The sequence below is a fragment of the Phymastichus coffea genome, unplaced genomic scaffold (genome assembly GCF_024137745.1).
Source record: "Phymastichus coffea isolate CEN01 unplaced genomic scaffold, Cenicafe_Pcof_1.1 PCOF00052, whole genome shotgun sequence".
In the NCBI taxonomy this organism is placed as follows: domain Eukaryota; kingdom Metazoa; phylum Arthropoda; class Insecta; order Hymenoptera; family Eulophidae; genus Phymastichus; species Phymastichus coffea.
In genome coordinates this window covers 814184-841993 of record NW_026706863.1, presented here as the reverse complement: position 1 = coordinate 841993, position 27810 = coordinate 814184, and the positions used below count along the sequence as shown (strand labels likewise).

General features: G+C 33.3%; 6 protein-coding genes across 12 annotated transcripts; 3 read left to right on the top strand and 3 right to left on the bottom strand.

Annotated features, from left to right (window-relative positions):
• Positions 1-173: 173 nt before the first annotated feature.
• LOC131665491 (flotillin-1) lies at positions 174-5158 on the top strand. 2 transcript variants are annotated; one of them, XM_058937388.1, is made up of 10 exons: positions 174-361; positions 892-967; positions 1119-1209; positions 1287-1430; positions 1506-1625; positions 2328-2543; positions 2634-2821; positions 2909-3119; positions 3200-3364; positions 3506-5158. In XM_058937388.1, the coding sequence occupies exons 1-10, from the start codon at positions 307-309 to the stop codon at positions 3521-3523; spliced, it is 1284 nt and encodes a 427-aa protein (XP_058793371.1). In that variant the 5' UTR covers positions 174-306; the 3' UTR covers positions 3524-5158. The 2 variants fall into 2 exon arrangements, with proteins under 2 accessions (XP_058793371.1, XP_058793370.1); XM_058937387.1 differs by lacking the exon at positions 3506-5158 and having other exon boundaries at positions 3200-3496.
• A 284-nt stretch (positions 5159-5442) lies between these two features.
• LOC131665482 (ADP/ATP translocase 1-like) lies at positions 5443-6572 on the top strand. Its single transcript, XM_058937377.1, has 4 exons — positions 5443-5617; positions 5678-5936; positions 5995-6229; positions 6312-6572. The coding sequence occupies exons 1-4, from the start codon at positions 5443-5445 to the stop codon at positions 6570-6572; spliced, it is 930 nt and encodes a 309-aa protein (XP_058793360.1).
• A 44-nt stretch (positions 6573-6616) lies between these two features.
• Positions 6617-8487, bottom strand: LOC131665540 (uncharacterized protein CG1161). Its single transcript, XM_058937471.1, has 5 exons — positions 8227-8487; positions 7923-8035; positions 7713-7845; positions 7493-7633; positions 6617-6995 (listed from the first exon to the last, which is right to left on the bottom strand). The coding sequence occupies exons 1-5, from the start codon at positions 8278-8280 to the stop codon at positions 6846-6848; spliced, it is 591 nt and encodes a 196-aa protein (XP_058793454.1). The 5' UTR covers positions 8281-8487; the 3' UTR covers positions 6617-6845.
• Positions 8488-8752: 265 nt separating this feature from the next.
• LOC131665504 (syntaxin-12) lies at positions 8753-11505 on the bottom strand. Of its 4 annotated transcripts, none has more exons than XM_058937411.1 (7): positions 11312-11505; positions 11016-11238; positions 10640-10759; positions 10503-10572; positions 10230-10401; positions 9947-10159; positions 8753-9886 (listed from the first exon to the last, which is right to left on the bottom strand). In XM_058937411.1, the coding sequence occupies exons 3-7, from the start codon at positions 10746-10748 to the stop codon at positions 9635-9637; spliced, it is 816 nt and encodes a 271-aa protein (XP_058793394.1). In that variant the 5' UTR covers positions 10749-10759; positions 11016-11238; positions 11312-11505; the 3' UTR covers positions 8753-9634. The 4 variants fall into 4 exon arrangements, with proteins under 4 accessions (XP_058793394.1, XP_058793395.1, XP_058793392.1 ...); XM_058937412.1 differs by having other exon boundaries at positions 11105-11238; XM_058937409.1 differs by having other exon boundaries at positions 10640-10937; positions 11028-11238; positions 11312-11504.
• A 2001-nt stretch (positions 11506-13506) lies between these two features.
• Positions 13507-15335, top strand: LOC131665528 (SAP domain-containing ribonucleoprotein). The gene is made up of 8 exons (XM_058937451.1): positions 13507-13744; positions 13821-13889; positions 14049-14142; positions 14211-14272; positions 14339-14593; positions 14667-14813; positions 14909-14980; positions 15067-15335. Exons 2-8 carry the CDS (start codon positions 13839-13841, stop codon positions 15160-15162), a joined length of 777 nt encoding a protein of 258 aa, XP_058793434.1. The 5' UTR covers positions 13507-13744; positions 13821-13838; the 3' UTR covers positions 15163-15335.
• Positions 15336-15469: 134 nt separating this feature from the next.
• On the bottom strand, positions 15470-23757 carry LOC131665527 (tyrosine-protein phosphatase corkscrew-like). Of its 3 annotated transcripts, none has more exons than XM_058937448.1 (12): positions 23248-23757; positions 20857-20979; positions 19928-20122; positions 19646-19808; positions 19455-19567; positions 18671-18939; positions 18517-18596; positions 18262-18432; positions 17986-18162; positions 17696-17909; positions 17465-17616; positions 15470-17391 (listed from the first exon to the last, which is right to left on the bottom strand). In XM_058937448.1, exons 1-12 carry the CDS (start codon positions 23259-23261, stop codon positions 17245-17247), a joined length of 1818 nt encoding a protein of 605 aa, XP_058793431.1. In that variant the 5' UTR covers positions 23262-23757; the 3' UTR covers positions 15470-17244. The 3 variants fall into 3 exon arrangements, with proteins under 3 accessions (XP_058793431.1, XP_058793432.1, XP_058793433.1); XM_058937449.1 differs by lacking the exon at positions 23248-23757 and adding an exon at positions 21332-21536; XM_058937450.1 differs by lacking the exon at positions 23248-23757 and adding an exon at positions 21191-21303.
• Between the last annotated feature and the right edge of the window lie 4053 nt (positions 23758-27810).

The window sequence follows — 27810 nt, the reverse complement described above, 5'->3', positions numbered from 1 at the left end:
TGAAATTCTATCACATGAATATTTGACTATAATGCGGCTGCTTCATCAACTATGCGTGCGAGCTAATACAAATTATTACTATAGTCATGCATGGGGAGAGAGGAAGGGTTTTCTCGAGACGCACGCGCGCGCCTCGTTAACCCCCCACGCCACTTGCTGTGCCGCAGGCCGCAGTCACTGGCAAAGCCTCGGAGTCGTATTCACGATAGATTAGTCGAAGAGAGCCTAAAAAGAGCATTTGGCGGCCTCTAGCTCTAGTTGTGGCCTAGATTCTCTTATATTTTTTGTTATTTTGTTAGAGTTATTATGAATACCTGTGGGTTCGTCACTTGCGGTCCTAACGAGGCTCTCGTAGTCTCAGGTAAATTATTCAAGTTATTTCTTCAGTAGATGCATGGAACGCGTAAATATACATATCTCTAGATGTGATAAATACATAGTAGCTCCTTACCGCAGCTCCCATTTTACTTGACGCAGTGTACGCGAGAGAAAGATAGAGAACGGAAAACCTTGGTGGTGGGTGCGTCAGAGTTTGTAGCTATACACACACTAACTTTCCTGTGTGGAGTCTATTTGCCCGTGCATATTTCTGATTACGATTTTCGATTTTCTAATAATTTATCACACCAACTTTTACTTTTTTCTGTATAACGTCAATGAATGGTTGGGTGTCTCAGGAGCTTATCAATTTGTGATGTTGTGTTTCAATAACGTACTTTTTTCTATTAACTGTCAATCATACTCCAAAATATAATTATTAATGTATAAAGCGATGTTCATCCCATTAACTCATAATTGAGTAATGACAGCACTGTAGAAAGTTCAGAAATTGTTCTAGTGAAATTAAGTAATAATGTCCATCAGTTATTACAATGAGTATAATTTTTTTAGGATGTTGCTATGGTAAGCCTTTGTTGGTGCCTGGAGGCAGAGTTTTTGTTTGGCCAATTGTCCAGCAAGTTCAGAAGTAAGTATAATAACTTGGAAACATAGATATACAACTCTAAAGTATCAATTATGGCTCATAAATATAATAAAAGACTCAAGTGGATGGAATAAGACTTAGTCATAACATGTAAGATAGTTCAATTTAAAAAAGTATTTTATTTTATTTTCAGAATCTCTCTGAATACCATGACTTTACAAGTCGAAAGTCCTACTGTATACACGTCCCAAGGTGTACCAATATCAGTAACTGGTATTGCACAAGTAAGAGAATCACTTAATTAGTAACATTAATTCAATATAAGATAATGAGCAAATCAATAATATTATTTTTTATATAGGTTAAAATCCAGGGTCAAAACGAGGAAATGTTATCAACAGCGTGTGAACAATTTTTAGGGAAATCAGAAGAAGAAATTCATAATATTGCTTTAGTGACATTGGAGGGTCACCAGAGAGCTATAATGGGTAGCATGACTGTTGAGGTAACCAATGGAATAATCTCTTAAAACCTCTATGTATCAAGTTAATTGGTTTTTAGCATACTTTATTTCATCTAGGAAATTTACAAAGACCGTAAGAAGTTCAGCAAGGAAGTATTTGAAGTAGCTAGCAGTGATCTTGTAAACATGGGCATTACTGTTGTCTCGTATACTTTAAAAGATATCAGAGATGAAGAAGTAAGTTATCTAGTTATTATATTTGATACTTTTCTTATAAAAAATTTCTTTATAATCTTAACTATTAATTATTTAAAGATCCTTTTTTCAATCATGCAAAGCATTGTAGAAAAATTTCATTAGCTTCTTAAGAATAATAAGTTCGCCTTTCAGTTTGAACCAAATCAGCTTATCATTTAGTTGTTTATAATTGGCGATTTTTTAAATCATTCATCTGTTATTTTTGTTCACGATTACAAACGAAATATTTTTTGTTTTGCTACTTTGCAGGGGGCAAAGGTATGTTAAAATTTTTAGTTTTTCACTAGAATTTTTCATAGTACTGCCATCTGACATTACATCACAGTTGGGTTTGTGTAAATCACATGTTTTGTTTCACTTCCTAGTTATTTCTGTTTTTGTTGTAAAATTGCTGTTGTTTCATAAATGTATACAAACATATTCAATACTAATGTCTAAGAAAATATATGCAAATATCTATTCACATATCCGTTTTTTAATTTTTTATATACTCTTTTTAAAATAAATTGCAGCACATTGTGATAAAAAGAAAAACCTAATGAGAACTTTTTATCAATCATTCATTTGCAATGTTCATAAATATAATATATTGATATAATTCGTCTACAAAACATTGTAAATAAAATTTCGATCCGAAATATTAATGGAGTTTTTCGTTTTAAAATATTTTATATGTTCTAGGGATACTTGAAAGCTCTGGGTATGGCTAGAACCGCAGAGGTCAAGAGAGACGCTAGAATCGGAGAAGCTGAAGCTCGCAGGGACGCTCAAATCCGCGAGGCTATTGCCGAAGAACAGAGAATGGCTGCTCGTTTCCTAAATGACACTGAGATCGCCAAAGCGCAACGGGATTTTGAACTTAAAAAAGCTGCTTATGACGTTGAAGTTCAGACAAAGGTATTACGATAAACTTTGCCTATTAGGATTTCACGTTTACACACAAATTCTATACAAGGATTGTCAAAAATTATTCTCTATTAAAATTAGAAAGCCGAAGCTGAGATGGCTTTCGAGCTTCAAGCAGCAAAGACTAAGCAGCGAATTATGGAAGAACAAATGCAGGTGAAAGTTATAGAACGTGGACAAGAAATTGCTGTCCAAGAACAAGAAATGTTGCGACGGGAAAAGGAATTGGAAGCTACAGTTCGACGTCCAGCTAATGCTGAAAAATATAGGCAAGTCGGCGAATTTTTCTTATGTGATACAAACTGTTTTATATAATTTAAAATGTGTGGATTGAAATGATTATTTTGTTACTGCAGGCTTGAAAAATTGGCTGAAGCAAACAAGCTCCGAACCGTAATGGAAGCAGAAGCCGAAGCAGAGGCAATCAAAATTCGGGGCGAAGCCGAAGCTTTCGCCATTCAAGCCAAAGCCAAGGCAGAAGCTGAGCAAATGGCTAAGAAGGCCGCGGCCTGGAATGAATACAAGAGTGCTGCTATGATTGATATGATGCTGGATACTCTACCAAAAGTAAATATAACACGACAAATAAAAGCTGAATTATATTTTACCATGTAATTAAAATAATGGTGTTTTTCCTCGTCGATCAGGTCGCTGCTGAAGTAGCTGCACCACTTTCTCAAGCCAAGAAGATAACGATGGTATCGAGTGGTAACGGTACAGTTGGAGCTGAGAAATTGACAGAGGAGGTGTTGAACATCGTATCACGCGTACCAGAGCTCGTGAAGAACATGACTGGCGTGGACGTAGCAAAAGTATGTGTACGAAGCCACTGATTTTGCTCGCCTAGCCAACAAAATAAGCTTATAAAATGCCCGCCACGGCAACATTCGCTAGTGTTCGATCATACCAAGCTATTTGCAATATTTAACTCTCTGATTTTTATTTATTTTCAGTCTGTACATGCAGCATAAAATGGTGCAGTGCCAAAAAGAAATGCCTCAAATGCATTTTTCCTTTTTGTGTCCGGGAATATTATTTCTTGCGACTTCTTTAATATTAAATGCATACTTATAGTAGGATACTTTGACGTAGATATATATCTTAATTTTATAAGCTCTACCGTTATTCTTGATTTGATAATTGCACTGAATTTGTCACTCCATTTCATTTAATATAATACTAAAAGTGCAAAATTTATTTATTTTTTTTATAGTGATTTACTTTCTTATATTTTTGTAAGGTTCATCTTAACTTTCAATAAATATTTGAAATATTTATTTATATTGGTTTTTGAATCACGACAAATTTATGATTTCTGCTACAAATGATTGCATTTCAATACTGCCGTATTTTCGTGTTACAATCTTTTTGATCTGAATGTATTACCACAAATTACCAATAGTCGAGTAATAACTGTGAAACTCCGTGGATGTAATTTTCCTAAAAATCAAATTGATGACTAAATTAGTTTACTCAAGTGAAAAAAAAAATAACTGTACATTCCAGAATAAGTAACAATCATTTTAATGGCAAAAAATTGATATAATCATACAGAATCAGTATTTATCCTATTGCTGTGTTCGTTTTTTTTTTGTGATATATATTTGTAAATTGTTTTATATCATACTTTTTATTTTGCAATCCTTCATAACGCATTTGGAGCGAAGGCAGAAAGGGTATGGTAATACGTTGGAAAAAAATTTATTGACTCTGTATCGACATCGATGAAAAAAAAACACTTGATAACTAAAGAAAATATTACCATTTATATAAGAGTGATTTTAATGCCAAAATGTGCCGCTTATCATTCCGTTGAATATTCCATTACTCAGTGTAATTTTCAAGGGAAAACTTTACTTTCAATAATGATATTACTTTTTTGGCACAATTAGATTCTTAGATCAAGAAAATCAATTGGAAAGAATTAAATACAAACAAATTGTATCAACTGAAAAAATCTATTTATATTCAAACACGTTAATAAATTTAAATTTAGAATTTTTGGCGAAAATTTATGACTTTTCATATTTTTGTTTAAATACACACTAATTACAAAAAAAATATTAGAGAAAAGTACACAAATTTTTGTCAAAAGTGTCAAGTATTTTTCAAGTTTTGCATTAAAAAAAATCTTCGTAAAAGTCTCCAGTAGACAGACAAACATTTAACAAAGTAATTTTAATTGTAATCGCGTACTCTCATTATTTACTGATTCGAAGATATTGTTTTTCGCGATGTTTTCATTTGAATTTAAATATTTACATGAATAAGTGTTTAGTGAGTGATAACAAGCTAAAAAAGATCGCCCAAGAGTAATGAGTAATATCAACATTATCTAGTCTCCAGATTTTCATAGTTTCTAAAAAAAAAGCACGACTCCAAGTGTTCAGTTATACATATATTTTGTATTCTAAGATGAGAAATAATTGTATTTTGTCCTTACATTGTATACTTAAATGGAAATAAATACGTACGAGTACTAAACTCTACGTGAGGAATCTATCATAAGCTTAGGTAAAAAGTCATAAAAAAATCGATTCTGTAAATTGTAAGACCAGTCTCAAAGCCTTATGCGATAATAAATAATTAAAATTTGAATGAGAAAATAAAATTAAATTCATTTAAGTAGTTGTTCTATATTTATTGAACGCCTTTATTAATTTCAATAATGCGAATTATTATTTGAATGTTAGGTCTGAAGTTCGTTTGGATAAAAATGTTTGACTAAAGTGAAAAAAAGGAATGCAGGCAAATAATTTTATTATTATGGTTATACTTTCTCGAAAGTTTTCAGTATAAAGTTCACAAAAAAAAGAAACTTAATAAAGTTGTAAAAAAACTTTTTAAAATTATGTTATGCCTTTAATGTGTTTGTTTTGAATTCGATAAAATGACTGATAAGCCTAAAGTAGACGATAATTATAAGTCCTTCTTGATCGATTTCCTCGCAGGAGGAATTTCAGCGGCAGTTGCAAAAACTGCAGTAGCTCCGATCGAGCGAGTTAAATTATTGCTCCAAGTGCAGCATGCATCGACACAAATCAAAGCCGATCAACAGTACAAAGGTTGGAGAAGAAAATGCACACTATAATTTCAAATTTTATTGTCCTTCATGTTTTATATAGGAATCATCGATGTCTTGGTCAGGGTACCTCGAGAAACTGGATTCTTGAGTTTGTGGAGAGGCAATCTCGCCAACGTCATAAGATATTTTCCGACGCAAGCTTTGAACTTTGCGTTTTTTGACAAATACAAAAAATTCTTTTTGGGTGGCATTCCAAAAGATGCATTTTGGAGGCAGTTAGGTGGCAATTTGGCATCTGGAGGAGCTGCTGGAGCTACATCTCTCCTTTTCGTTTATCCCCTTGATTTTGCCAGAACAAGGTTCATATTTACATTGAAACAATTGTGAAATTCTTGAATCAATTATTGTTTTCATTAGATTAGGCGCAGATATTGGAAAGGGAGATAACCGAGAATTTAAAGGCACAGCAGATTGCCTTATGAAAGTTTTCAAATCTGATGGCCCAATTGGTCTATATAGAGGTTTTAATGTTAGTGTTCAAGGAATTATCATATACAGGGCAAGTTACTTTGGTCTTTATGAGACAGTAACTAAGACATACATCTCTGATCCAAAAAGCTCACCGTTCATTATTAATTTTCTTATTGCTGAGGTATTAAATACTTGAGTTTAAATCAAAACCAGACGAAGAAAAATATTATTGCTACATAAAAGAAATTTGAATTCTGTTCAAGGCTGTAACAACTTTATCAGGAATTGCATCATATCCATTTGACACTGTGCGAAGAAGAATGATGATGCAGTCAGGTAGACCTGTAGAACAGAGAATGTATAAAAATACCCTTGACTGTTGGTTTAAGATAACGAAGTCAGAAGGACCGACTGCTTTTTTCAAAGGAGCCTTTTCCAATGTATTGCGCGGAACTGGTGGTGCTCTTGTATTAGTTTTGTATGATAATGTTAAGGATGCTATCAATGATTCCATGAAAGCTTGATACCATCTAAGATTATTTAAAACATATTTTTATTTTCAGAAGTTATTTTTTCATTCAAATAATCACATGTAAAGTTCTACATTTTATGTAGTAAACATTAAATACTTAAATTAAGAATAAATCTATAAAATATCAAATATTTACATATTAAACGAAAATACTCTTTCAATTACTGAGAAAAATTAATGAATAATCGATTCTCAGAATTTCACATACGATTTTATATCTTATTAGAATTATTAAAAAGTACATCAAATTTTCATTATACACAATTCAATTTAACATTGTGTGGCGATCATAGATATTACGTCTTTGTTCTTGTACTTGACGTTTCCATTTATCTTGTTGGTGGCCTACTCGATTTAGAACATTTCCTCTAACACCCATTGCATGTGACATTCCAGGAGCAACAGATGTGTCATCCTAAATAAAATGACAGTCAAGTCAATCATAAACAAAACTTACAAACATAAGACAAATTTTATATAAAAAAAATAATTTTTAATAGTAAGTTTAGTAATTCATGCAACATTTAATTATTGAATACACACTATATATGTTTCTATATTGAAACAACTATAATTACTTTATTATTAGTTAGTTCATTGCATTTAATTTTAAATAAAAATATATATTAGCTATGCAGAGGGAAATATTAATTAAAAGAATTATTAATTATATTGATATAGTATATACAAAAGAAAAATAAGTGTCACATTATCTGACAACAAAGGCAAACAAAGACTCAAACTATAAAATTATAACTGAAAAAGCTGTTAATCTAAATGAACTAATCTCTCTCTTTCTCTTTCTCTTTCTCTCTCTCTCTCTCTCTCTCTCTCACACTCTCTCTTTCTCTCTCTCTCTCTCATTCAATGCACAATACATACATTCATATAAATAAAATTTTTATAACATACCTCTTCATTGTTATGTTCTTGGTATCCAACATTCCCTGTAGCTTTGTGTAATCGTTTATTAAGTAGAGGCTCCAAACAAATCAAGAATAACATATAAATCACTAATAAAGATATGACCCATATAACAATTATAACTACAATCTGTAAACAAAAAAGGAAATTATTTTCTTGTTTTTGAATATTCAGATATACTATTCTATTTTAGCAATCTATAGCTTACTTTAATTATAGTAGTATTTCTATTCTCATATTTACAATCACAACTAGCACATATTATCTGTTCTTTATCTTTAATTTTGTCTTGAATTTTTATATCTGTATTGAGTTTTGCTATAACAGCACTCTCACAATTACTGAAATAAAAATGCATTTAATAATTAAAACTTTCATATAACGGTCATGAGGGTAATAGAATCTTTATGCTTTTTACCATTTCGTAGCAGGAACATTTGTTATGTAATTTTTATCCACAAGTGTTAAATTTAAAGCAGAATCAATTTTTGGACAAATACATTTACATCTTTTATCATCATATGATTGAGCCTAAAATTACAAAAAAAATGAACAGATGACAGACAAAAGATAGATTTAAACGTCGCATTCTAAAACCACAAAATGCATTTAAATTAATATAAAAATTACTAATTTATTAACAAAAGATATTTAAAGATTACAAAATGCTGATACGTGATATGATTAATATTACATGAACTTATAAAAAACCAGATTCTAACCTTGCACTGCATAAAATAAAGTATAAAAACAGTCGTAACTACGAATTTCCACATTTTATATAAGTCGTTTACAGCTGATACAAATTTTGAACACTTTCACTACTTTATTAATTGGATAATATGCGACAAATTCATCGAAATAAGAAATTTTATAGTGAAATTGATATTTCACCAAAACATTAGGAACAAAAACTCCCACAAATCACAACACAATCCACAATCCTTTAGTCCCTGAAATACACGGGCATACATATATGTATGTGTGTACATGCATACATATGCTGAGTGCAACTGCAATCGCACTTTTAATATGGCGTTGGTATCGCGACGTGTCAATTTTTAAAAATGTCTAAGTTTGTCTTCTTGTGGAACTCGTGTGTTTCTAGCATAAAATTGTTTATAAACAGACGATGAAAATATAAGAATTAATTAATAAAAATTGTCAAATAAGAATGTTGAATATTTAAGAAGATAGGAGAATATCAATAAGTGATAAAATTATAAATTTATGAAATAGTTTGTTTATTTGTTGCGTGCTATATGAGGTTTAATTAGTACACTTTTACTTTTATAAAATTTATAATTTTTAAGATACTTACAATAAGAAAATAAATTATTATTACTCAATTTCAACATATGTTACTGAAAATTAATTAAAATAATTTTATTTTTATCATGATAATAACAATATTATTGAATACATAGTACAATACATAGACGTGTTTAGGAAACTGTTATATAAAGCATTTACTCTCTAATTAAATACAAACCTTAAAATAGGTAAGTTTTGGAATGAATATTCAAAGTTAAAAATAATATACCTCTGATCTATTATTATGCTTTCACCCCTTGAATGCGAGAATATTGCACTTTTATTTTTTCTGCAATATAGTTGCAGAAACAAATATCTGTTATGTCTACATAAACATGAAAATACTATACTGTGAAACATTGATAATTGAACATTGAATTTAAGAAAAATATTACTCAAGTGCAGTAACAAAATTGTTTTGCTGCTAAAATAAAATACTAAACTTATAGACTGGAATTTAAGTAATATTTTTTAACCATAACCGTTTGTTTCGTTAAAAAAATTTATAATATTGACATAAATTATCAGAATTGCTTTAATCTCGAAAATATATTTATGCACGAATAGAAATAATTTGGTCATTAGAATCGTCTTGTATCAACTATCAAGATGTAGATCTTGCACAGACATTATCACGTATATTTAACAACAGCGGCACTTTATTGATTGATTTCTCAATCGTGGTTTCCATTACACGTAATATGGCTTTACATCTGGTATCCATTGGCCAACTATGAAAGCATCACGATTTACTTCATGTAGAAACTCGCCAGCATGAATTATAATTTTTTTCGAGTAGTCAAGTACTTATAAGCTCTAAGAGGAACTCTTCCAAGCAATGATTCCAATTAATAGAGACAAAATAATACCAGCAATTAATGCTAGTATGAACTTCTTCTTACGTAATTTATTTTTATAACCAGATGCTTGTCTAAGTTGTGTAGCTCCCTCATTAACAAATACTTCTGTCCTTTCTACAGATGCTTCAATGGAATCTATGACTTCTCCTTGTTCATGTACAATGGCTCCAAGTTCTTTGAATATTTGATTAACGTTATTTATATCACTCTGCAATAAAACAAACATTAAATTAATATTATAACTTCACCATTATCTGAGTTAACCTACTTCAAGTTGACGAATATTAGCTTCTTGTTCCTCAAGCATTCTCAAGTTCTGTTCATCCTGTTCATGCTGCTGTTGTATCTGTTTTTGACTTCTATTATCTTGAAGCTCGATTAATGTTTCTTGTTTCTTTTCACCAAAGTAGCTGAGTCCTACACTAGCTTTTGCTCTCTTGATCATGTCTTTTTCTTTGGATGCGGCTAACCTTTGTACAGACTATAACAAGTATAGTTATTGTAAAATTATGTTTATAACAAATAAATAAGTTAAGCAACTAAATTTTTACCTGGAAATTGTTGAGGGCTGCCATGAATTCATCCTGGAGTCGTTCTTTTTGCATTTTATGCTGTCGTTGCTCACCAGGACTATTGGATCCAGAATTTGCCAAAATACCCAGCTCTTTAAGATGACTACTGGTGTCTTTAGCAAGTTGTTGAGTGTAATGCTGTATTTGATGCCTGCAATTACAAACAATAATAAGCAATAATAATGAAAAATGTACATTGATTTCATCAATACCGATAAATAAAAAAAGATATTTGTTTAGTGCATTACTCACAATTGATTTTGAAGTTCCTGTGAGTCTGCAGAACTTCCAAGTTGGTTGACCATTTTTTGCATTGATGATACTAAAATGATGAAATCAGTAGGTTACAAGATGACTAAGAAGAAATTTATTGTATTGGTTATACATACCATTTTGTGATATTTTTAATACTGATGTCCCAATGGTCTGAGCCAACCTATTGAAGTCCTGTTCTCTGGTTGGACCACCATTGTGGTAGGAAGAAAATCCAGCATCCATCTCGTAAATAGCTAATTCCAAGGTTTATATATATAGTAAAGTCTTGCCGAAAATATGTCCAAAAAGTTGATAAGAAGTATAATCCAATAAGAAGTAAACGAGTACTTTTAAAAGTACAACTGCGTGTTAGTGCAATGCAATATCAAAGCGCAGTTGATCAGCTGTCGCAAGCTTGATTTCACCGTAATACTAAATCGAAATAACGGAGGAGGACGAGTACCTTATTTATATAAGTCATTCTACGTATATTAAAAAACGAATAGCTACCTTATTACTTACGAGATTCGCAATAAAAAGTATGTCTTAGCTCACACAGATCGACCTTTCGCGAGGTGCTTCTCTAAACAAGTACATACCAAGTCCAGCTAAATACAGGAAGCACTAAGAATACATGATCGATATAACCTGGTGCTGTATATGGAGTTGCAACAATTTCTCTGTACTCCGTTTAATCCGTTTTGATGAGCACGATAACTCCTCCTATTATTCACTATAGACGCAATTCACATTTATAATTGCACCTCGTGCACGCACTTACACATAGATACATCTGAAAATCGTACCTTTGTATCTTGCTTGCTTATATTTATAATGCGTTGTTCTTGTTTAATAGATGTGACGACAGTTGACGACACACAGTGTGGGATTGGTTTTGTTTTTTTTTCTCCAAAAGTCCGAATGCGAATAGTAAGGAAGCCCGGCCACGACATGAGCGAGACATAGAGTTACCGTGCACAAAACGAATTGCCGTGCAAGTTGTCGTGCACAAAACGAGTTGGCGTGCAAGTTCTGCGCACGTCGCGTTGGACGTTTGTAAAGACTAAACCTAACCAAAAACCATTTTGAATTTTAAATAGTACTTATCGCTAGATTCTAAGAGTAATATGAAAAACAATTAACAACGTTAATAAAGTAATAATATTAAGAAAGTAAGTTAATGATTTCAATAATATTTGACAACACCTTTATTTAAAATTTTTTATAATAAGTATGATTACAATTGATATTTACTTTATAGGTTGTTTTCCTAATAGAAAGCTTTTAGTTAATCAGATTTGTACAATGGAATTAATTCCAAAAGATGTTACGAAAAAGTATTTTAATGAAGGTTATAGTTATATAGAGATTCAATAAATTCTAGAAACGTATAGAGTATTTATATGTTATAGACAATTACAAAGAATTGAAAAAAATTTGGAGTTAAATAGAAAAAACAAGGAATTAATCTCAGCCACAAGGATTTGTATCCAAGACAGCTTCCACTACTTTCTAGTTCGTTTAAGAGGCATAAAATTATATTATCTAAATTCCGAGTTGAAAAATGAAATTAGTTATTTACTATCTACGTGTTTTGCAACTATATTAAAATTATTTTGAATAACGCATTTTTTTTATTTAAGTCAATCGAATAAAATGCTTCAACATACAGCTTCCATTACTTTTTTATAAGGTGATAACCCGGATAACGGCTCTGATAACGGATGGTTATAATGACATTTTGATTGAATAGAAAAATTGCGCGTGATTTTTGCTAATGTTTCAAAGCGTTCATTTCGATAAAACTCTATAACTATATATAGAATTAAAATATATAAGCTATATATGTATACAATTAAAACACTATACGCAGATTCAATTTCTATTGATCTGGGAGTGTTCAACTTTTGGAATATTTTTATTAAGACAAAATCTTAATTGCACGAAATTATCAATGAGTTTACTATCCTTGCCAACCGCGCGCAGTTTTTTTATAATTTTTCCAAGTCAATTGTTGTCAATTCCTAGTTGAGTTCTTTCATTTGCTTAGTATAACCCTTATATAAGTATACTGCTCTAATATTATTTTACGACCCGCAAAGATCAAAATCTAAATAATTTATTCAACGATTGAGTATGGAATCAAATGGATTTATTCTGGCAAGTTGCGGAGGATAACTAATTGTAAATAGGGCCGTGATTTAACTTCGTTTGGTATCATCGATGCTTAATTATTGAGAATAATTCCGATTTTGAACTTCTTCGGTCGCGTATTAATATCCGTGGGCAGAGTTATACATCCACCTGATCCACTGGTAAATGATTCTGTTCTGTACAAACGTTTTTAATTTAACTGCTGAAGTCAAAGTAAATACAGATTCAAAAATTATCAATAGGTATCTATTTCTTATTATTATTCGCAAATAATCAAGAGTGAAATCTCTGACGATAATTTCGAAATCTGTATTTACTGTCTTCAGCAGTCAAATTCAAAATTCGTGCATTGCTGATGGGTTAATTATACATACATACATATCGGACTCCCGTAATATACTTCACACCTCCCTATACAAATACAACGCCATTCGACGCTTCCTATTTCTTGTTAAGTGCTGCAATAATCGTTCGTTAATTAAATATTTATGCTAAGTAAGTTCATTATTTTAAAAAACTAATTAGGATGCATTTAAGAAAATGTTATGATGAATAATTTAATTAGTCATACGTATCAATATCTTCATATTTTTACCTTTAATAGTATATTTATTATCGTTTTAATTTATGAGTGGATAATTCTTAACGGCATTTGAATAATAATATTTATTTTAAGAGCAATTTTATTTCCGTAGGGAGAATTTTGAGAGCAACTTTTTGAGATACCACAAGTTAATCTTTATTATTAAAAGTGCTAATCCAAGTATAATCCCGTATTATATCTTAAGATTTGCTCGTATTTTAAAAAAGTAATTGCCGGTACACTGATATATTAATACTGCATTTTGTAAAATATTTTACTGGCATTTGTTATATTAGATCAGTGTGACAAGAAAGTCAAAAGATTTCCTTTTATCTATCAGGTCGATACATTATTACATTTTGATCACAGCTCACAACAATTCAAGAAGCAAACGAATATAAACGGACGCTTATATTTTCCGTAGCGTCTCCCCGTCTCCCTCTCAATAGTCTCGACCCTCAGTGCCGTATCCCTGTGTTTGTTTGCTCTGTACATTCGTTTGGTATGTTACAATTACGTCCAAGAAACTTTTAGTTTGTTCTATCATTTTTAAGAATTGAATTAAGTTCTATTTTCAGGCTGAGTAATCTAACATAATGGCAGATTCATCGTACGAAAAGGGACTAACCGAGCTGTCGAAAATGAAAGTGAGTATGAAAACTAACCTATGAGCATGTGCATGGAGCCGTTAATAAATATTTTTTATATTCCACATTAACTATTTCTTTATACTGTTTAAATTTTTGAGATAAATATCTTAAATTTTTAAAAGTCAACAATGTTGAATTACTTACTTAATTTTTCAGGTAGCAGACTTAAAAGCTGAACTGAAGCAGAGAGGATTGCCTATTAATGGCAATAAGAATGAATTAGTAGAACGTCTACAATTAGCCATGCATGGTAATGATTCTCTATATTACTTTTTGTTGAGGAATTTCAATTATAAAACTGAATTTCTCAACTTTTAGATTCCTCACTTTCATTGGATGAAACTAATGATGAGATACTTGACGAAGATGCAGTTTTGGGAGTAAGTATTCATATATTTTATAATAATAGTATTCCTTGTTCCTTGTATTTACATTTAAATGAATAGGATGAAGAAATTGAAGAGACTGAAGAGTTAGAGAATACAAAACCAGATGGTAATCAAGCAGCTGAGAAAAGAAAGTTACCCGAAGAAAACAATACTGCTACAAAAAAAGTGATTTTAAACAGGAAAAATATCATGGAAGAAATAAAGGTTGATGTTGCTCAGAAAGAAGAAGCAAAAAATGAAAAGCCAGCAGAAGATACTGATGATAAAAAAGTGGTAAAGATGAAGGAGCTGGCAGTCATGAGTAGCAATGAGGTATTCATATAAATTTTTTTAGTGAATAATAAACTATAAGAAATTATTTTTAAAACATGTTATTTCTCTACAGCGATTAGAATTAAGAGCCAAGAAATTTGGTGTTCCATTAACAGATAGTGCTAAAAAAGAAGCTCGTGCTGCAAGATTCAATATTACAGCTAATTCTAATACTACCACAAATAGCAAATCAGCTGCATCAATCAAAAGTGGCATTGTAGTAAGTAGTTTATTACATCTACTTACTCACATACTACATTAAACTCAGATTTATTTTTATCTTTTATTATTTATTGAAAAATATTATTACTATAGGACACAAATTTTGAATTACTGAAGAAGAGAGGAGAACGTTTTGGAACAAATGTTTCAAGTTTATTAGAAAAGGTTTAAAATTTTGTATCAATATTTGAAATGTAATTTCAGTGAAAAAATCATTCAATAAATAACGTTCAAATATTTTATTTTTTTAGGCTGAAATAGAAGATAAAAAAGAAAAGCGCAAAGCCAGGTTTGGAGAAGTTAAACCTCTTGAAATAAATTCTACTAAAATAAAACTTGTCAAATGATATTCAGTTATCTATGCTAAGTCAGTACTTTAGATTATGACGTATGATTATGACTTATTTTAAGCTCTTTTCAATAGCTTGGTAATCAAATGTAAATATTATTGAATAATTTTTTATGTAATCACTGACTAGAAAGCTCAATAAATCAGAGAAATTCCATGTAAAAATCATAAGACGTCTTTATTTTATCAGCAAATCATTTCTCTTTTCATCAGCATTTGTGATACACAATCGAATTTATTAGCATTTTGGCGCATTAATTTTCGCAGTATTTTTTTTGTTATCAAAAGATGCAAAAGCAGAAGAGGGCACGAACTTAAAAAATAATAAATAGATTGTAAACATCATGGTTTCTACAAAGTAAAAATATAACAAGATTTTTTCCAAACTAGAATATAAAAGAATAGAATATTTTTAGTTCCTAAACGAATAAAGACTGCTATGTATACTTGCAAAAGACATCGTTGATGTAATAACATTTTTCATTTATTTTTATCCACGATCATTTGTGCAAAATAATTTTTAAAATCTTGAAAAAAATATCAATGAGTAGTTATTACTAAAATAGATTTATAAAATGTTTTTTACTGAATTTAAAAAACTTGCTATTTCAATAGTAGAATAACAATCTAAAAGTAAAATACCTTTGAATAAGTAAAATCGCAATAGTTTAATATGAAATAACATTGCGAAAAAGCAGTACGTTTTCCAAGATTTTAAAAGTACTTGATGCAATGTCTTAGAAGATACTTTGCAAATATTAATTGTACATTTTTGGCTTTATTATAATTATTCTTTAACGAATTCCAACGTTTGTTACGATGTGCTATTTTCGAAAGAGCAATCGTCCACTCTTCGTTCTAAAAACTATTAATCCTCTCTCGTTAATTATTTTTCATTGTATTTTTTTTGTTTCTTTTTTCTTATTTTTGTATTTTTTTGTTTGATTTTCACGATCACTGGTGTGACAGTGTGCGCCAGCGACGTGCTATAATCTTCACAGCTTCCAAAAGGCTCATTGCAACGACTGTTCATCGAGAAGTGCAATGTTCTGAACTTTACCTCAGTGCGATCACTTCATATAAATTATATATATAAATATTTATACATATACATATATATGTTTGTGTGTATACATATATATATATACATAATATTTATTTATACGATATTTTTAATATATTATGCGACCACATGCAAGATCAACCCTGGATAGAATATTTTACTGAAAACCACTTATAAACATTAATTACCTCTTGTAGGTTTTTTTGGTTAACGCTAATAGGTATTTTTCGTATGCTATTTGGATGAAAAACGGAAATTGCAATGTACATGCTGTAGTTTCAGGTAACATTTAAGATGATATATCGTCTTAATTTTGTAGAACTTAATCAACAGACGAAAATTCAACAAGACTATTACAGATCTTTAGTTAAATGCGTTCTCTAAATAATCAATACACATTTGAAATGTTTGTTCTGCTAAGTAAGTTAATCATCTAGTGTAGCATAACTAAAAAACAATTTTTTTAAATTCATTATAAAATCCTAATGTTCTCAATGTAATTTTCTAACTAGGGAAGTCCACATAGTCATTATACTAAATTCTCGGGAAACACGGAGGTTACGAAAAAATGAACATAACATCGTCCCTTTCCTCTTTATACTTAAATTTAAAAAAATGTTACTCCTTCGCCTTTTACTTCCAAAAAACAAGGCATTTCTTACGTAACTTTGTCACAGACACTTTTCCATCATATCAATTAGAACGAACAATACGTACGCAAAGAAAGCTCATCGGAATCAGCTATAATACCATTCGAGTATAAAAAGAAAAAATAACTTATCACTTCATGACAAAAATTTAGGCCCGAACTTGTAATATTCTTCCGGGTCTTTGTTTCCAGCCATAGTGTCAATCACTGGCTTTCAGTATTTTTTTTACTTTTTTCCAATACGTAAATGTGTTGTGCCTCTATAGAGTTAGATTTTAGGCCCCTATGAAAAACAGCGCTTAACTAATAGTTGTAGATTCTTTTTGTTTGACTTCAAGAACAGATACACTTGCGAGCACCAAAAAAGTTTACTTCGGTCTAGTTGGTGTGGGAAGAATGAAGCTCGTCGTCGAAACCGAGGCTGGATTTGGAGTTGATAAAGGTGTCTCACTTGTATTTATGCCCTCACTCTTGTACCTAATATTAGTATATTCCCGTCCAAGTTGAAGTGACTTCTATAAAGAAAAAAAATACATCTTTTAAAGTATCAAATTAAACTACCATATTATTTACAAGTAGATAACTGACCTGTTCAGCCTGCATTCGTTGAGAAACTGTTTCGATATAGTGCAAAACAGCGAGATAAACAAATTTGTATTGTGCTTCAGTCTGCACCATTCCTGATCTTTGAGAACGTACCCTTTGAATAGTTCTCTGAATATCAATTTCACAATCGAGTCCTAAATTAAAAAATCCACTTCTTTAGAAAAATATTTCCAAACTAAAATTTCAAGAGATTTGCATAAATCTAGAGCTCACCGTGTCTCTTTATCTGATCTAAAATCATATCGATAACAATGAAGGTACCAGTTCGCCCAATACCAGCACTGCAATGTACGAGTATAGGACCAACGCTCGAGTTTTGACCATTTGGCGATTTACCACCAGTAATAGATTCTTGTCGAGCGTTCACGTCATGCAAGAAATTCAGCACGCAACCTGGATCTGCTGGCACTCCATGATCAGGCCATGCCTGTAGAAAATTATTATTTTACAATTCTCGTGTTCATTAACGATCGATTGATAACATTTATGGTTATAATGTTTACCTGGAAATGATAATGATAAATACGTCGTGGCTCACTGAAGTTGGACTTAGTACCATGCAGTATAAACTCCCGTAGCGTGTAATCAGCCGTGGAGGTGCGACTTATCGCTCGGACTTTCCACTCGTTGCTGTACTCCTTTGTTTCGCCTTCTTCGGGCCAATAACGTGCGCACTTATTCTGTGAAAAACAAAAACATTAAAACGATGTAATGCATTTAGTTTGTAACAATACAGATATGATGTGATACTTCAAAATTTCCTTGAACATATGACTCACCTTTCCCCTTTCCATCTCCTTGGTGGTCATAACGATAACGCGAGTGTTCTCTTGGTAAACCATATGCCAGAAGTCAGCAATCGTATTTGGTAAACAGCCTTGCGTGGCAATGTAACATTTGCTGTACGCTCCACTGTCTGCATTCCCAACTGTCCCCGACTCATCTTCGTTCTATGCGAATATAAGTGACACACGTTTATAATCGCTAAGTTGAATTATTGAATAGTTATACGTATCTTTTTTCAGCGATTTTACCTTGATGTAATTTGCATTGATATAGTCAGATCCCGGTATGTTTGGATCGACATCTTTTAATTTTACCCTCGTGTGATCGACTGGACACCCAAAAAAATTAACTAAACCCAAGCGCTACATGTAAAAGTGAGTAGTAATACAACGGAAGACTTACACGGTAAAATATTCTTGTATCGATTCTTGGCTCTATTTTCCGGACGAAGACCTTCCTTTCTGGAGAACAAGTGTCGGCATTCGAGTTGTTGTAGTGATTCGAACTCCTCCCAGAAGCCAGCTTTTCCTTTACCTGACTCAGTACCCTCATCCTCGCCATTTGCACCGTTCCAGCAAAGCCAACCATTCGAGCAGCCGTTTTCCTTGTGTAGTTGGCGAACTCGGCTCTCGATGCCGCTCGCATTTATTCTAGTCGCGTTGAATGGTTGTCTACACAAACGCACGGTTCATTACTATTCAAATGTATATATTTTCAAAAGTATCATAATACTTGATTAATATGATGTATCGCAATAAACACATTAAATAAATATATTCGAATTCATCGTTTTCCTACTGCTACAAGGAGAAAATTCCTATAATGTCTCGCAAGTAATTGAAGAGTTCAGAAACTTAGTTTAGAATTTTTGGAAGTTCTTCGACAAGATTTATAGCTCGGTTTTTCAGTCATCACTTTTAAATTTAGGCGCTGGAAAAGTTTTGTCTCGTGAATTTACTTTTCGTTCTTTTAATGAGCAATTAACGAAATTTCTGCTACAATGAAAATGTAAATTTGAGAAGTTTTATGTAGCAGCATCAAAATAGATCTGTCAATTCAAAAGTTTTCGCGGTAAAAGTTCTTATTCAGTTGTGGCGAAATATCGAAAACTCATTATGCAAGGTCTGGATAGAACCGAATAAAATTTTAATTCCATTTAAAGTATGTCGGTCAACTTAAATCTCACCGCAAATGCACGACGCTTCCACTTGTTTCAACCATTGGATTTCTCTTATAATACTCGATCAGGTCACTAAGACTGTCAAATTGGTCACCTCCACCCACGTCGTATTTATTGTCCTGCAAGCAAATTTTGGTGGTCACACACACTTCCCAAAAAAAAAAAGAAATATAAAAAAACAATTATGCATGTCTCACCTGAGATCTAATCATCACATGAGTGACGCGATCATCGGTGCGCGCGGACAAGACGAAGTCGCCGGGTTTACTCTGTGATTCTCGCACGAGAAACGAGCCGTTCTTGCCGCGCTCCAGCATCAGTCTTTCAGCCTCTTTGGCCGACAAGTGGCCGTGAAACCACCTTCCCAATACACAAACACACGTTGAAAAAATTATGATTCAGTCGCATGCTGAGCGGCAGCAGTAGCAGCGTTGCGTTGACGCAAGACGTAAGCATTTCCATTTTCGTTCAAGACTTACCTCTCAGTCGTTGGATCGGCGCAGTTAAGCGGATACTTCAGCTCGATTATCTCGCCGTTCTTCTCGCGCAACTGCCCGCCGTTTTCCATATAAAATTGCACCAGTTCTGACAGCGTGGCGAACTTCTCACCTCCATATAGGTCGTAAAAGTCACCGGTGTTCTGGATCTTTATGTGCGTTACTTCGCCATTACGCCTGAGCAATAATACAAGCGACTTCGTTAAGGAAAACGAAACTCTTTCATCCTTTTTCACGAGAACACATAAAATTTTTTTAAGTCTCGTTTTTTTAAGTGTTTTCCGGGATTCCGCTCGTGCGACGGTGACTCGCTCGTTCTTTTAAATTGGTAACACCTTGGGCTCTTTAATTATGCGAAAAAATTTGTTTGAAAGTGTCAACAGGATTTACGTTATCATTGTTTAGGTTGCATCACAAGTTCTCCACATTGAGTAGACAATCCGTTGACAAATGGGTTTTTAGCAAGAATACTGCGTTTTTTAAATACATTATCAGTGAAAACGAAAATTAGCAACGTCGTTCAACGTCAACATAAAAACGCTTGTTATAAGAAAAGAAAAAAGAGTCAATGCCGTAAGTTACTTATTTTTTACAATGTAAAACAACCGAGACACCGCAAACTCCAGTACAAAAAAATTGTCCACATTACGGTTTTTTTAATTACACTGTAGTTTCACTTTGAAAAGTGTAAGAAAGCTGCTATTTTAGAAAAGGAAATACAAACTGTACTTTTCCATTAAAAAAAAACTAATTCCTTACTAGAAATCTCAATCATGAACCTCGATATAATAACGCATCTAATTTAATCACTCTGATAGCGTGCTGACGAAATATAGTCAAGATCAAGGTAACGAAGGAAAATATCTCACGAAATGCGCATCGCGACTTTTAATATTGATAAAACAGTTTACCTGACAGATAAAGTGAAGTCACCGGGATTCGATGAACTAGGCCTGGCAAGGAAGGAACTGTCGAAGCCTCGTTCCAACAACAATCGTTCTGCCTCGAGACCCGTGATGTTCGGATGAAACCATCTATAACAATAATAATCCCAATCACCACGAGTTTTTGATACTCGCTTTTTTCTGTCACATGAGCACGCGCGCGCGCAAAGACGTTGGTGTTGCCGCGCCCATGTGAGTAAAAATAAAAAAAAAGAGGAAAAGTAACACACATGCAACCCGAATATTATGTAGATTATACTAAATAAATCAGATGAGTAATGTCGGCAGCGGTGGAATATACCTGTTTACGTTAAAAGGCAGGTTGTATTGTGTCGCGACAAAGTAGTGTTATTTTGGAGCGAGATGACGAGCGTTTTGCGAAGAGGCGGTTATCAGTGCGCAAAGAGCAACCCCAAAGTCGAGCGTTATCGCGTCGACTCACCTTTCCATACAAAGCCTTAGCGACTCCCCATTGTCGGACGTTTAATGGCAAACTCGCACTAATAGTATGAGAACAATAAAAAGTGTATCTAGCGCGAGAGATAGAAAACTACAACTGTCCACTGCTGTAGACGAGAGCGAAAACACAGCAGCTAGGTGCATGTACACACACGCACAGCGGAAAAGTGGGACTAAACTGCGCGCGCGCGCGGCTACGACGAACATACACGAGAGCTGCCTCACGAGGATTATTTCGCGGAAGGAAGAGGTGGAGGTGGTAGGTGGTAGGAGATGTTCTTAGCGCCGCGTCATTGTTGTCGAGGCTAAAACTATATTCTGCGCGCTTTTTCGTATGCTAATCGGCCAACAGGCTTTCCCAAGGTTCCCTTTGCCGCTGCTGCGCACCTACATAAGTGGCATAATGTGCGCGCGAGGGAATTAATTGAATCAATTTTCCGCGATCGATTATGCGCAAGATTTCTATATAAGCAACGCGCGCGAATACTCCAGTTTTTCTTTCGAGCGTGTATCAGTTGCTATACGATACTGAAACTGTCTGTGCTTCATGTATGGAGCTTGAGATATACTTATATGTATTTTTTTTTATCGAAAAATGCAAGAGTCACGTCCAATTTTCCTTTTCGTACAATTATGTAAAAGATGGTTGCTGTAACTATTTGAAATTATGTGTGCCGAGAATGTATGATTACGAAACAATTACTGTATTTCATTTTTTTTCTTTTCCTGAAAAACACAAGTCAATTAACGAATACAAACGTATCCATTAATTGAGAAAGTTCAATTGTCATTAATGGATCTCACGAGTATTAACAATTTGTGAAGTTGCTTGGAAGAATGCACTTTGTGTGCGTGGAAAAATTAAAAATAAAAAATAGAATTGAATTTAAAAATTAACAACAATTTTAGCGTGCGCTCGTGTTCGAATTTATCATCCAAACACAATGCCGGTATCATCATATTTTCATACAATTTTATACGATTCATTCTTCTGCCATATATAGACAAAACTTACGTATGGTATAGAGCATTTTTAATTAAAAGTTACGTCAAATCACAACAACCGTTTCGTATCCCAAGAACCACGACGACGATATTAATGAGAGCAAATGATTAAATAACCGCATGTGAATGAAAAGTGAAAGGGCATCGTGAGCGCGAGTGCACACACAAGTGTACAATCGCATTATAAGATTTTCTCGGCTCATCATCTTCAAAAGTTCAACGCTCTACTTCTTTTTAAAATTGAAATCGAAAATTTCATGAGTATCCCTAAAACACCATTAAATATTGCACGGGAAAGTGTATTCATGAATGTCTAAGCATTGGAAAACGAGATAGTATATACGTGCACAGGATACTAATTATCTCGTCAGCGTGCTTTTAATCGCTTATATACGCGATTATTTGCACTTGAAAGAGAGAAGAGAGAAAAAAGCTCATCGTCGGCGTATAATTGTCGGCGCGCGAGCTCGAAGGCGTGCTCAGCGTGACCGATCGTTCTCTCATTGCCATCTCTCCTCTCCCTCTCTCTCACTCTCTTTCTCTCTTTCTTTCTCTCTCTCTCTCTCTCTCTCTCTCTCTCTCTCTCTCTCTCTCTCTCTCTCTCTCTCTCTGTCTATACACAGCGCGTGACGGAATATCAATTGCGCGGGTGAATCATCATGGGTTTCAGGCGGGACAATCAAAAGTGAAGAAAAGAAAAAAAACGACGAGTTATCGACGAGAGTGAGATTCGCCGCTGTGGCGCGCAAGAACTCTCAGTGTGTGTCCTTTCACCAAAGCTATTAATAGCCTGGTACCAAGCAGCAACAGCAGCAGTAGCAGGCAGCAACAGCGGCGCGCATCCTTACCGATAAGAAGAGCGAGAAGTGTTGCACATGTATGTGTTGTACTCACCTGCGAGATGCCATGGTGTTGTTGCTTCTCTTTCTCTTTCTTTTCACCACACGTCCAATCAATAATTCATAATGCCGCGCCGTGGAATGCCTAGCGGTGATCAGGCTCCATGCGTGCACCACTATCTGGCTCTCTCTCTCTCTCTCCCTCCTTCTCTCTCTCTCTCTCGCACACACTCTATCTTTATCGCGAAAGACCAGCTGAGCTTCGATGGCCTTGGAGTGTGCGCGCAGAAGCAGAGCAGCCGGTTTGTTCTTCGGGCTATCGATGATAATGTTCAAAGGTTTTCAGCGGCAATGAGATTTCGATGACGATAGAATGTTGAAGCAACCGATGATCCAGTTTTTCGATGATGGAGCACATACACACGAGCATACACATAGGCACAGAAAATAACCACACCAGAAGCTACGACGAGAGAGAGAGGCGAGCAGTCAGCCGCGCGACCAACACCGCTGCCGCCACCGACACTCAGCCGACATTTTCGAGTGGCTGCCTTCTCCCTCTCTTTTCCTCACATCCTCGCACAGTATAACGCCTCTGGCCGGCCGTCTATCGCTATCTCGTTCGTGCTCATACGTAACGATGCAACGAACCCAGCTGCGGATAAGCCTTGTTCGTGTTGCAAGCTTCCTCCTCGCAGCTGATCGCACGTCATTTTACCGCGCATTCTGGCGCAAGAATTAAAAAATATTGAAGTTATAACTAAAATATCACTCAGATTGACATACTTAACTATTAACACCACAATTAAATTTCGCGATATCATAAGTTGCGATTGTGTTCTTTAATAATACATTATTATTTTTAAGTTATTTATTACAATTTTTATACCCATTTATAACGCGATACAAAACATTTTATAAATTTTTGGATAATGATATTTTCTACTGTGCATAAGAACAAAATAATCTTATCTTTAGTGATAATGTATTAAAAAATCTCAATACTCCTTCGGAAATAAAAATTTAATTAACAATTTTGAAATTTATCCTACTGTCATTTAAACGATTTTTGGTTATCACTCCAAATTTAATGATTCATTTATTAAGGACTGTTTAATTTTGACGTTAATGAGTATTTTGAAACCAATACGATTATATATCAATTATATATAATAGTATTGAATAAATCCTACTGCTGATAAAGGTGAAAATTTATTTACCTCTTATGATCGTCATAAAGTCGTTCAGTAAGACCGTAATGTTGCTTGAATGTGCATACAACCGTACAATCGAATAAACTTTTTTGCACTTCAGTATCTCATTGGACAGTAAGATTATGGAGGGCTTTTTAAATACATGTGCTTCGAATAATATCCGAATAATAAAGAAAGTTAATTAATTAAAAATTTATGTTGTGAAATCACTTTAATGCATTAATAGTACATAAAAAATAATAATACATAAAAAATAAGCTTATTGTAATTTGCAATAATTATTCTGATTCATCCTATATTGTTACATGGACTAAGTTGAAAAACAAGTTATTCTACTTGTGTTTATTTTCATTTAACTTATTGCACATCTAATTATATTAATAGCATGGTTCAAATAATTGATATGCGCGATAGTATTTAGGAAAATTAGTATCTATACGGCCACCAGCGCATTAGATTCTTATACGCATATGCGATAGCAAGGCCACGATCTTGATGAATTTTTGTAACGTCAAATTTGAAAATTTGAATTATTCTTCAAAATTTCAGTATATTTTAAAGAAAGATTTATCATTATTTCAGAAATTAAAAAAAAAGTTTTTTTATGTACTGCAGTTATTTTTCAACGTAAAAGTTTTTTTCTTTTTTTTTTGTTTGTGCTAAGCAAATATTGCACTTAATTTTTATCATACATATAAACATAATCAAAATAAATCTATATCGTGCGCTTTATAATAAAAATGTTAAATATTCCATAAAAACAAAGACGAATCAATTCCATGCGAACCCTATTTCTTTTTTGTTCCTTTTCTAAATCAGTCTTGTTGATAGTATTTATGTTTCTCATATATGAAAAGAAAGTTTAAAAAAATGCACGGATTCGGATTTACTTTTGAGAACGCGCATCAACAAGAACCTCACAGACAATCGGTATTTCGTGACAAAGACCATGATCCAAGGCAAGACGCCGGACGAAGCTCTTCTCCGCAGGGTCGTATCTTTAATATCAGGGTTGGAGAGGTTGGTTCGAGAGGAAATTGGATCGCTTCATCTCCGAAGAATCGTATCTTTGATACTGTTTACAAACCTACGACTCTCAATACTGATAAAAGTGATAGGTAAGGCTCGTGAATTTTCCAAATAATAGTGGTTATGTTATAGTTTTACACGACTCTGAAAAAATCTAGCATTTTACCAAATCATAAAAATATTTTTTAACAACTTTTAATTGAATATGATGGGCTGAAATCGAATTTTGATGATTGTGTTGTGGATGTTACTATTATAGACATTATTTTATTGATTGATTGCAAAAATTAGACATAATACATCAATTTATTAATAACTTAAATTTAAGTTTCTCAAAAATATACACTATCATGTGAATAACAACTATTATTAATATACGAATCCCTAATTTTCTGAATAAAATGTTAACCGGGATACGTCATCTTAAGCGTTCAATGTTCTCAGTAGACGCAAATGTGGTCGCAACGTATATGTAAATATTCAGCGCTACTTTTTCACCCATTTGAGGCGAAAAGTAGTGTGGCAACTCGATGACCCTCTTGGGACAAATATAACGGGATGTCCCTCGCATGTCTATATGGACACTTGTCGCAGAGAAATGCACCTCGTAAAAATCCAATTGACTTACGTGTGTGGAATTCGACCTCACGGCGCACTGAAGTGAAACCGAGACTGTGCAAATTTGTGGTAGGAGTGATGGATACATTTTGGAGTTTGTTGGGGGGATATATTAAAATATTTACAAAAATTTACAATAATAAATTTTATAAAAAATAATATTTCGTTCGATAATTTTTTCTGTAACAGAAGTTTATTTGGAACATAATAAAAGAAATATTAATTGAACATTATACCACTTTATCATAAAATAAACTAAATTTTTAAATTATTATGCTGAAAGTAGAAAAAGAGTTTTGCAAGTATAATTGACACTCGGAAACATATTTTCTTATTCGTTTTATTCCAGTACATTATTGTTTGCAATCCTCGCTAATTGTTGCCGTAAACTTCTCGTTGACTCTTGTCAGTCAACAAATACATTTAAAATTTTGAGTTGAAACCCTGAAAACGATATTTCAATGTCATTGATTTTACAAATAATTAGTGCAAACTTACGAGAACTCTTAAAAATTATAGGGATTTCGGAGCTCATAAGAACTTTCAAAGATTTCTAACGTTTTCCGAGTTTCTCTTGGAAAAACTTTCTAGCGTAACAATAACAGATGCCCGCGTAGAATGATGCAAAATATATGAAATTGAAGGTTGGGTAATACCATGGCCTACTTGTGAGTTTTATGACTACCTGTCAGTTCGATTGGATGTAATTTCTAGTCTTGAAATATAAATAACTAGCTCAAGAGCAAATAATTTTGGTCTACGTGTAGAAACGAAAATGTATTTGGGTGCACGTGTATTATTATTGCAAACAATAATTTGTTAGTCTATCCATTATAAGTTCAGAACAATTCAATCATAGATCGTCGTAAACCTACGATCAATAGACATATTATCAAAAGCGCCGTGTTGCCGTATTATTCATATCATTCATCATCTAACGCTTGCTTAATCACACCATAGATAATTGACTTGAAAAGTGATAATAACACACATAGCGATTGAGCACAGCCATTCGAAAATTACTTGGTGCCACGCATGTGTTTGTAACAATAAGGAAAGTCCCCGCATCCTTCTCATTTCTCTCGCGTGTGTGCGCATACAAAAGGCGACGAAAAAAAAAAGAGGATCGTCGGGCGCGCAAACCACTTTCACCACTCAGCTCTGCCTTTGCTCTGTGCTTCGACGAACCCGCAATGTGTATCGACTTCGTGCTGTTTTTTTTTTTTATTCCTCGCTCAACTTCGTTGCCCTGCTATACTACAGCTCACTTTTAGAAAGTCGCGCGAACGCTATTCGCAGGCTGCTGCTGCTGCGACAACTCGTTCTGGCGTTTTGCGATTATGAATGGGTTCTAACTGCCCATGCTCATTAATTGTTTTTGCCAATAGCTCTTTCCAGAGTCTTTTCGTAAACCTTTGCGTGAATGCGTTCTTCTTCTCTTCTTTGTTCTCGTTGGTAATTAGGAGCAGTAATGCTTTAAACGCCGTTGCCTTGCCCTTTCAAACTTTCTTCGGAAATGCAAATTTCGATAGAGAATAATAATGATAGGCTGCGATAAAATTTTTCAATAAGTTATACTCAATGAGAAAGTTAATAACAATTCGAAAAAAAAACTTACGTGATAATCTCGTGCCATTTTATAACGGAATGTATCATAAATTATAATATTATTTAATTTTGATGATAACGAATGGCAGCCATGATAATAAAATATCCGTATAATTTAATCCGAAATGAAGCAATAACGAAAGATATAG

Excerpts from the sequence above, each read along its gene's own strand:
- LOC131665528 (XM_058937451.1), top strand. The coding sequence starts at position 13,839 with ATGGCAGATTCATCGTACGAAAAGGGACTAACCGAGCTGTCGAAAATG. Across the intron at positions 13,890-14,048 it reads CCGAGCTGTCGAAAATGAAA|GTAGCAGACTTAAAAGCTGA; the intron begins GTGAGTATGAAA and ends TTAATTTTTCAG. Across the intron at positions 14,814-14,908 it reads CAATCAAAAGTGGCATTGTA|GACACAAATTTTGAATTACT; the intron begins GTAAGTAGTTTA and ends TTATTACTATAG.
- LOC131665504 (XM_058937411.1), bottom strand. The coding sequence starts at position 10,748 with ATGGATGCTGGATTTTCTTCCTACCACAATGGTGGTCCAACCAGAGAA. Across the intron at positions 10,160-10,229 it reads CAGCCCTCAACAATTTCCAG|TCTGTACAAAGGTTAGCCGC; the intron begins GTAAAAATTTAG and ends TACTTGTTATAG. Across the intron at positions 9,887-9,946 it reads CTAATATTCGTCAACTTGAA|AGTGATATAAATAACGTTAA; the intron begins GTAGGTTAACTC and ends GTTTTATTGCAG.
- LOC131665527 (XM_058937448.1), bottom strand. Across the intron at positions 18,433-18,516 it reads TCAATGCAAATTACATCAAG|AACGAAGATGAGTCGGGGAC; the intron begins GTAAAATCGCTG and ends ATATTCGCATAG. Across the intron at positions 17,617-17,695 it reads AGATCAGATAAAGAGACACG|GACTCGATTGTGAAATTGAT; the intron begins GTGAGCTCTAGA and ends TTTTTAATTTAG.
- LOC131665491 (XM_058937387.1), top strand. The coding sequence starts at position 307 with ATGAATACCTGTGGGTTCGTCACTTGCGGTCCTAACGAGGCTCTCGTA. Across the intron at positions 1,431-1,505 it reads TGGGTAGCATGACTGTTGAG|GAAATTTACAAAGACCGTAA; the intron begins GTAACCAATGGA and ends TATTTCATCTAG. Across the intron at positions 2,822-2,908 it reads GCTAATGCTGAAAAATATAG|GCTTGAAAAATTGGCTGAAG; the intron begins GCAAGTCGGCGA and ends TTGTTACTGCAG.
- LOC131665540 (XM_058937471.1), bottom strand. The coding sequence starts at position 8,280 with ATGTGGAAATTCGTAGTTACGACTGTTTTTATACTTTATTTTATGCAG. Across the intron at positions 8,036-8,226 it reads TTTATTTTATGCAGTGCAAG|GCTCAATCATATGATGATAA; the intron begins GTTAGAATCTGG and ends TTGTAATTTTAG. Across the intron at positions 7,634-7,712 it reads GAAATACTACTATAATTAAA|ATTGTAGTTATAATTGTTAT; the intron begins GTAAGCTATAGA and ends TTTTGTTTACAG.
- LOC131665482 (XM_058937377.1), top strand. The coding sequence starts at position 5,443 with ATGACTGATAAGCCTAAAGTAGACGATAATTATAAGTCCTTCTTGATC. Across the intron at positions 5,618-5,677 it reads AGCCGATCAACAGTACAAAG|GAATCATCGATGTCTTGGTC; the intron begins GTTGGAGAAGAA and ends TGTTTTATATAG. Across the intron at positions 6,230-6,311 it reads TTAATTTTCTTATTGCTGAG|GCTGTAACAACTTTATCAGG; the intron begins GTATTAAATACT and ends ATTCTGTTCAAG.